This window comes from Aplosporella prunicola, assembly GCF_010093885.1.
Source record: "Aplosporella prunicola CBS 121167 unplaced genomic scaffold K452scaffold_23, whole genome shotgun sequence".
In the NCBI taxonomy this organism is placed as follows: domain Eukaryota; kingdom Fungi; phylum Ascomycota; class Dothideomycetes; order Botryosphaeriales; family Aplosporellaceae; genus Aplosporella; species Aplosporella prunicola.
This window is the reverse complement of record NW_022983551.1, coordinates 121,729-130,585: the sequence shown is the minus strand read 5'-3', so window position 1 is coordinate 130,585 and position 8,857 is coordinate 121,729. Positions and strand designations below refer to the sequence as shown.

The 8,857-nt window shown below is 56.5% G+C and overlaps 2 protein-coding genes across 2 annotated transcripts; one reads left to right on the top strand and one right to left on the bottom strand.

The window, feature by feature from the left end:
• K452DRAFT_276863 (uncharacterized protein) lies at window positions 1-3,313 on the bottom strand (the record flags this gene model as incomplete). Its single annotated transcript, XM_033539301.1, has 2 exons — window positions 1-1,270; window positions 1,448-3,313. 2 exons carry the CDS (start codon window positions 3,311-3,313, stop codon window positions 101-103), a joined length of 3,036 nt encoding a protein of 1,011 aa, XP_033394173.1. The 3' UTR covers window positions 1-100.
• A 1,156-nt stretch (window positions 3,314-4,469) lies between these two features.
• On the top strand, window positions 4,470-7,121 carry K452DRAFT_276861 (uncharacterized protein). The gene is made up of 2 exons (XM_033539300.1): window positions 4,470-5,954; window positions 6,014-7,121. The coding sequence occupies exons 1-2, from the start codon at window positions 4,789-4,791 to the stop codon at window positions 6,828-6,830; spliced, it is 1,983 nt and encodes a 660-aa protein (XP_033394172.1). The 5' UTR covers window positions 4,470-4,788; the 3' UTR covers window positions 6,831-7,121.
• Window positions 7,122-8,857: the final 1,736 nt, after the last annotated feature.

Sequence of the window (8,857 nt, the reverse complement as noted above, 5' to 3'; positions counted from 1 at the left end):
AAAAAAAAAGCGGGCATCAAGCGTGAGTGAGAGCGAAATTGGGGAGGAAAAAAAAAAGAGAAAGAAACAAAAAAAGTGGCTAGGGATATAAAGAGGACTATCAGATGCCGCTGTCGTCTGACGGCTTGCCGCCGCCCTCCGACTCCTGGCTACTATGTGGTGGTGGTACATTGTCCTCCCTCCTCTCACCCGTCGTGATTTCCGTCGTCATGGGCGCCATTGGCGCCGGCAACGGCGAATCCATCTTGACAGGCCTTTCTGCCGCCACTTCCGCAATCGCAGGAATAGAAGCAAGGGGTGCGGCGCTGTCTGCGCTCCGCTCTTTTTCCTTCTCTTCGACCCTGTGGGTCTCCTCCGCGCCCCCAGGGACTTCGTGCTCTGCACTTGCCGCCTTTTCCTTTGCTTTCCTTTTCTTGGTCCAGTCGCTAAGGCTCATTTTTGCTTTGCGTTGAACCGGACTGGGCGTAACAACCGGTACTATGTGATTTTCGGGGGAGGATATTGATGCTGAAACTGAGTGGGTGAGAAGAGAGGGCGATCCAATGACGCCGCCAGTGGTGGTAGAATTTGAGGTGAAGGCTTCATCCGCAGGAGGTGGGGTTGTAGTTCGGAAGGTTGGAGGGGGAGGAAAAGGGGTGTTTGGGTCAGGAGAAACGGATTTTTCTCCCGTTGAAGCCGTTGAAGAAGCAGACGGCACAGCAAGAGTGGATGAAGGGCCCAATGACCACGGTGGGGGAGGTGGAGGAAGGGGAGGATGTGAGGTCTGCCTATTGCTTTCGGTGGAAGAGCGAGGAGGGGACATGGTTCTGGGGGATACGGGGGTGTCAAGTTTTCGGGGTTCAGTCTCTGCGGCCGCTGGCGCATCTTGCATCTCGATATCGTCTTCGGCTTTGAGCGGCGTCGATGGCGGTTTCGGCGCAGAAATATTGACTGGGGAAACTGGAGTTGGCTCGCGGGGGGATGTCGCGGGCTTAGATGAGACAGTCTTGGGCGAGGAAGCCGATTCGTCGACATCCATTTTCTCACCGTCAGTCTGCGTCCGCGCGTCTGGTTGGTTGCGCAGGACCGACTCCGATCGCTCTCGCTCAATCCTGCCATCATGAGTGCGTTGCAAGAGCGTTCGCAAGAACGAGCCTTTCGGCTTGCGTCGCTCCACACGAACAGGCACCAGCGAAGGAAACTCGTCGTCGGGCTCGGTCTGCATGCTCGAGTCTTGGTACTGAGGCTTCTTGGCCGAGGGCGGCTCTCGTCGAGAACGCCCACTGGTTCGCTTGTGCGATCGACGGCCGTTCGCATTCCCGCTGCGAGAAGAATCCGCACGAGCTCTCGACGGAACAACGGGCGGCGCAAAAGAGGATTCCGGGTGGCCTAATTGTTTCTTTACGCAAATTAGTTCCTTCTCCCACTAACCAGAAACGGCGGTTTGGCGGCTTACGGAAGTGGCCACACCTGGTGTGTTGAGAGCCGAGCCGGCACTGTTCCTCTTTCTCTTCTTTTGCGCATGTTGTTCGTCGTGCTCGAGTTGCTCAAAGAGCTTTTCTTGCTGCATCAGTTTTCGCTTTTCGCGATCCGACATCTCCACCCCGAGTCCGGCGGGGTTGTCGTTTGAAACGTGCGTCATGGGCGTGATGTCGCGGCTGGTCGGTTTGCTTCGAGAAGAGCCCGAGACCGATCGGCTGTCGCCGTTCTCGTCCTCTGGGTGCTCGCAGTGCCTGTCGCGGATGCGGGCTTCGCTGCCTGCTCGGCTGTTCGTCGCATGTCCGGTACTCGAAGGTGAGACATGCGTGCCGTTTTTTCTTGGTTTTTTGTGTCCATGCTTCGCGTGGTGACTGAGATAAATGCCATTCCGCAGATCAGCACGAGCAAGGAAACATTCCGTCGGCGGAAGTTTGCATGCACAGCCACCAAAGTTGGACAGGACGCCCGCGACCCACTGGGAGACCGCTTCGACTTCTATCAAACCACGTTCGTGGGCGTTGCCGTTCTGCACATAAGCCCCCAGGGCCTTGTGAACTTCCTTATCGATATCCCACGCGATGCTTATCTCTTCGCCTGGCAGGATGTCCTCCATTGCGATGAAACAGAAATGGTAGTCGGATCCATTCGTGATTATAGTCTGCAAGCGTATGTTAGGCCGACAACTCCGTCGCACATATCTGAGCAATGTGCCCTCCTGTCTCGTGTCGACATAAAGCGGGAGGAAAGGCACGAAAAAAACAAAAGGCTCCGGATGCCGAAGTGTTTGCCATCGGTTGTTTGGATTCGAGCAATAGTCCTCTCTGCGACCGATCTGCCCTTTGAGTTCGCCGACGAATCCGCCTTGATGGACAAAGGTTTCCGTCGTCACCCACTTCCACGTGGGACAGGCTCCTTGGACGGAAGGTTGCGAACCAGTGCCGGTATTTTCCTTCAGCTGCGGTCCAGTCTCCTCCAGATCCTTGAGATCCCCATTGTAGCCATGGAATATTTCGCCGGGCGTTTTGCCTCCACTGGCCTTCTTTGTCTCCTCCGGGTCGGAAACCCACGTCCGAAGTACCATGGCAATCCCAAGGTCGCTGTACGAGTTTGCTTCGATATGGTCGTATTCGGGCCGTCGATATAGCTGCAAAAATTCGGGAGAGAAGTAGTCGCCAGAGTAGCCGTTGGGCACAGGCGTCGTCGGCGACTTGACCGGGCTGTGGATGGGCTGCACTGCCGAAGTGGCACGTTTGCGCGAACTCGAGTTGACGGCAGCGTGGTTGAGAGAGGCAACGGAGCCCGTGCTCTTGTGGGTCGGTTTTGGCCGTTTCGTAGGAGGCTGCTGGTCTCTCGGGCTTCCGCTTTTGCGATGCACGCCGGGATAGGCGTCATGATCGTATGAGACGCCGTTTACCTGGGCGGCAGCATTGGTGTCCTTGGACTTCTTCTTGTGACTTTTGGTTGCCGGTCGTCGGGCTTTGGTCGTTTCCTCCTTCTCGTCTTCAATCATGTATTCCCCGGTCCTGAACTTTTCCTTTCGTGTGTTGACGCGTTGCATGTCCATGGCCCTCGGGTGACAGTCGACACACTCGTGGATGGCCGGGATCGCATGCTGGCCCTCGTAATAACAGTGCACGTGTTGCCACGTTCGACAGAGCTCGCAGAAGACGCTGTGGCCATCATCCAGCTCGTAACCGCAGATGCACTTTATCGTGTCGGAGATGGGCTCATCGTCCGGCTCAGAGGGGTCGACGGCCGGGTGGCCGTTGGGGATGGGGTACGGAACGGGCGCAAAGGGAGCCCTTGGGCTTAGCTGAGGGACAGCATGCGTCTGCAGCAGGGGGATTTCTGTCATAATCCGCCAGTTGTCAGGGAGAGGTATCGGCGGCTCAGACTCGTCTTGCTTGGAATCGCATGACGCCGTCGCAACGAGGCGAAGGGCGTCAAGGAGGGAACCTAACGACTCTGTGAGCTCAGACGGTCGCGCAGGTGTCCCGTTTCAGTAGCTGCAGGCTTTGTGCGATCGCGTTGCTCTTGGGAGCCGGGGCTCAACGGCGACGCGGACGGGCGTCGGCGATGCGCTAGGCGGGCCCTGAGGAAGCAATGTCGAGGACAGGAACCAGCGGGCGCGGCAGTTGGGTGGACGACACGTCTACGGGAAGAGAATGGGTTATGGCCAGGACGGGTCGAGTACGGGCGGTGGGCGTGCCGAGGACGAAACGAGGTGCGCGGCTGAGGCGGGCTCGTCAAGAGGCAGTCGCGCGGGCGGAGGCGGCGGCGGACAGAGCAGAGGGTCAGACGGACGGGCGCAGCGATTGAGATGCGACGGTGGGGGGACGGAGAAGGTGGGAATGAAGGGCGGCAGTGTAAGGGTGTTTGGAGACGGTTGACTTGGAGGGAGAATGGCTTGGATTGAGCAGGCGGACGGCGCTATGCCGCTTTGGTCATAGCGGCTAGTCCGGATGCGACATGGCAGAGAGATGAGGGCACCCAAGACGTGCCAACTTTTTGCGGGCGCGTCGGCGGGCGTGCGGCGAGCGGCGCATGTCGTGCTGCTGCGACACCCACGCAAGGTCGAGCTGTCGTTGCGGCGGGCGTCTGTGGGCGGGTGGGTGTGCGTGGGTGGCCGAGTGGGCGAGGCGTGTCTGGACGCTCTGGAGGACGCGCGATGCAGAGAAAAGGTGGGAAGGCGATGGATGAGTCGAGCTGGCGGGCGGGCGAACCTGCTCCACCCACCTGCGCCATTTGCTGATAACCTGCCTGTTGCATGCCCGTCTGAAACCCGCCCCTCTCACGTGATGGCGGTGTGCTGACGCTGGTTAAATGTCCAGCCCGCTCTCCTCATTCGCTCCCCCTCTTTTCCCCGCCCGCGTCATCGCTGCCTGATCCACCTAGGTTGGTATCCGTACCTGCCTATAACCATGCTCATGTCCTCCAACTGCTGCTCTCCCCTCCCCGTCACCCTCTCCCCCTCCTCTCGCCCAGCATGCTCTTATTCGTTTCAAGCCTCCTGCCTGCTCTTTCCGCTTTCGTTGCTTCTGTTCATGCAGTCCCCAGCCCTGCCTCCGTTGGCTCGGACCTGACCATACTCCTCCACAATGATCTGTATGGTACGCGTGCATTTTTCAGCGCTCTAGCTCTTGACCCTCGCCGCCTCTCCCGCAGCCAAACGCCCCGGCCACAGTAAGCATAGACGATCGTCGAGACAATCAATTTCATTTCACGGTTTGTAAGACATCAGCCTGCAGATCACGTGTGGACACTGGCTGCGGGGTGACGCTGTGCATTTCGTAGCCTCGTTGCCTGATCACATCTACCTACCTATTCTGGATGCATTTTGTATATGTAGGTGTGAAGCTAACAATTCTAGGCAACGGGGGCGCAACCGACGTCGCAGTAATCGTCCTAGACGCTCCACAGACTCAACAGGCTGCCCAGACAAGCTGCCAAACCCTCGGTGAGAGCCTTTGGACGCCACTTAGCAACCGCACGGAACTCCCTTTGGCCTATCTAAGCTACACAAACCCATCAAACAAAGGCCTTTTCTATTGGACTGGTGGGTCCGCGGATCGTGACTGTTTGGCCATATCACAGAATGGCACTCTTGCCATAACCACTTGCGAAGCCAACCTGCCTGTTTTATGCACACAGTCTGCACAGTTGTTCACTTTGAATCAAACCGATACCTCAGCCAGATGGCAGACCACCATCACCACAGGTGGTCAAACAATCACAGGATATCGCGACAAATTGAGCTTCCGTTTTCTCGGCATCCGTTATGCTTCCCCGCCTCAGCGCTTCACTTATTCGACAGTCTACAACGACATTGGTGGCGTTTCAGCCCTCACTGCCGGTCCCAAGTGTCTGCAGAGCAGCTGCACTCCCAGTACCTGTAGCGAAGATTGCCTCTTCCTAAATGTTTGGACGCCCTACCTTCCCTCCAGTCCCTCCACTACCAAGAAACTCAAACCTGTGATGTTCTGGATCCATGGAGGAGCCTTTGTCGAGGGCACGGGCAGTGATCCGACATTTGATGGCGGAAACATGGCTTCGCGTGGCGACGTCGTGGTCGTATCCATCAACTACCGACTTGGCACTCTTGGCTTCCTGGCGCTTGATGACGGTGTAACCAACGGCAATTTTGGCATCGCAGACCAAATCACGGCGCTTGATTGGATACGCGCAAACATTCATGCTTTCGGCGGCGATCCTCAGCATATCACAATCTTCGGTCAATCTGCCGGTGCAGACAGTGTAAAAGTTCTCTTGGAGAGCCCCAAGGCCATTGGAAAGTTCCAGGCTGCAATTCTAATGAGCAGCCTGACAGGCCAGGGGTTCGCATTGCATGATACGCAGTACTTCTCGATAGCTGAAGAAGTGGCGCAGAGAGCAAACGCGATTCTGAATGAAACTGGATGTGCCAACGCCACTTCTCAGTTGGATTGCCTGCGGAAATACGATGGTACTGAGCTAATCTCCCTGACAAGTCATTCGAGGTATGTCGTATTGTGGTAAATCCACAATGGCGTTGAAATACTAACAATGAAACCCCCAGCAATCCTGTTATCGACGGGACATACATCACGTCCTCAGGCCTACTAAGTGGCACCAGCCCCGTTGCCCACGTCCCTCTCATGATAGGCACGATGCGCGACGATGCTGCCGCGTTCATCAGCTATCCTAGCCCGAATAGTAACACAACGGACCTCGCGTCCCTCCTCACAAGCTCCGGCCTCTACAACACCAGCTACGCCACCAGTGTCGCCTCCTCTGGCGCCTTTCCCCTCCCTCCCAACCCCACCAACGCCTCTCTCGCCCTCTTCAACACCACCGCCCGCTTCACAACCGACGCCGAGTTCCGCTGCCTCGACTACGCAATTGCTTATGCGGGCGCGCTTCACTCCCTTTTCCCCTCAGTGCACTACTACGAGTTCAACCGCTCCTACCAGCTGACAGACTACGACCCCAACGCGCCCGTCTGCGACGCGCCACCCAGCCCAGCCCATCCCGCCGGTGACCCCGAACAGGAGTACTACAAGTGCCACAGCGGCGAGCTGTACTACGTCTTCGGGAACGTGGCGCGTCAGGGCCTACCGTTCCGCGACGAGGGAGACATACCGTTCTCGCAGCTGGTGCTGGACTCGTGGACGGCGTTTGCGCGGACGGGAGACCCGAATCTGACGGAGGAGTTTTTGCGGGCGCGCGGGTTTGATGGCACGTTGGCTGCGGTGCGGCGGGCTGGGATGTGGGAACAGGTGAGTGCGGAGAGCCCGGCGTATCGGAATTTGCAGTGGCCGCTGCCTGGGAGCGTGCCGTTTGGTGAGACGGCGCAGTGCGAGGCGTTGGGGCTGGGGCTGGGGTATTATGGTTAAGGGGTGGGTGACTGCTGTTTGTTCTTGTGGCTTTTTTGAGAGGTGGGTTCGATGATGTGGACGGAGTGAGCTCTTGTAAGGGTGTCGAGGTGGTTGGTACGGTATGTTATCGTAGGCGTGACCGAGTGATGCGGCGGGACGGTTTAAGCGTCTGTCAAGGTATGCTTGCCATCCGCCCACACCTGCACCAGTAGGTTCCAGACCAGTCGCACGGTACGTGTATAGCAGCACAGTATGTACATACAGCACTGACAAATCATTACTCTCGCCTACCAAACAGTACATACATCATAGGTAGTCCATTCCCACTTCTCAATCTCTGTCGTTTTTCTTCCTGGGTCCAGCACACACACACACGCACACACCACCAAGCGCATTCCTCGCCACGCCTCCCCCGCTCTCCACTCCACACCTCGCTGGCTGCCCCTCCACGCTCCACGCCTCCGCCTCTGCCCGTCCTACTTTCCTTCCTAAGGTTTCTTCCTTCCGTCCGCCCGGTCTCCGCTCGTCCGTGCGTGCGCGTGCTCATGCTCGTGCTCGTGCCCTCCCCGCAAGTAGCGCGCGGGAAGCTTGGACTTGGTCTTGGTCTTGGACTGGGCTTGGGGCTTGGTCCGCTACGCGTAGCTACCTAGTGTGGCTAGTACGTAGTACATAGTACGAAGGCAGGTAAGCAGGTGTGAAAGCATGAGGGTTGGTTGGTTGTTGGATCGGTGCGTGCAATGGAGTTGGAGTAGGATTGTGTGTGTATTGTAGGGACGGCGAAGGTAAGGTCGGCATATGTAGGCTGGATACGTGCATGGTTTTGCGGGTGGTGGGGTGGGGTGGTTGGTTTGGTTTGTTTTTGTGTTGTGTTGTGTTGGTGTTGGTACCTGTTGAAGAGTAACTAGAAAAGCTGGGGGTAAGGGCTACATACCACGTAGGGTGGAAGATGGGAGGTTGGTGCCGGCGTCGCTGTTTGTAGCCATTTTTACTTAGTTGGGTAAGTGGGTGGTTTTGAGCGGGGTGGGTCGGGTCGTAATGAAGAAGATGTCTGCAAGAGATGAATGAAGGAAGTCAGTTCGAAGCTCTAGCTATTAAAACCTTTTGGAACCAATGCAGAGCAGCAGCGTCGGTTCAGAAATCCGTTTTTTTATCAGTGGATGCAAGACGTGACGAGCAATCCGTAAATATACACGCGGATGGATTTGTTGGTCATCATGGATGGGTGGGAGCGCTGTACTGCTGGGTTTTGCAAAGTGCCGTACCTTGCCGGCTTAGTGGTGCCAATGTGTCGACACTGTTTTCCTTTGGAGTGGAGACGTGGTGAAGGTGAAGAAACCTGCGACAGGTGTTAGTCAGATTGAAGTCGGAGAAAACTCTAAGAGCGACGCTGTGAAGAATGGATAATGCGGAAGCTCAGTAACCAATTTCTTTTTGAACAGCTGGATGCCCGCCATGCGAGCAAACCATAAAATACACGCGGATGGATTGGATAGTCATCATAGGTATGGATGGGAGTAGTGCTGGACGAAACCCGACGGCGAAGTGACGTACCTTGACAAAGCGCGACAGTGTCTTCAAGCGCAGTCGTACAGATAGACCTATTACTGTTGAAGTCAGTCAGACCAAACCAAAGAAGCCGCAAGGGAGCAGAGCAGAGCAAGAACAGCATCGAAGATCAGGAAACCAAGTCTCTAACATCTGGATGCCGCTAACGAGGACATGCTCAACGCAACAAGCAAAGTCCTCGTTAAAGAGCAGCCATAAAACACACGCGGATGGAATAGTGGTCATCATGTAGATGCGTGGGGTTGGACGGGGAATGTGAAGTGAAGTGAAGTGACGTACCAGCTTAACAAGGCCAACATGTCGACGGTTGTCTTCCGTGAGTGACAGAGCTCAGCGAGCGTGATAGATGTCAAGTGAGGCAGTCGTTGGCATTGAGCTCTCTGAGGGTCAGGGCATGGTGCCGGGGGCACCAGAAGTCGTGTCTGCGGCGTTGTAGCGAAAGCTCATGGCCTGACCGCAAAAGTGAAGGCAACGCCACC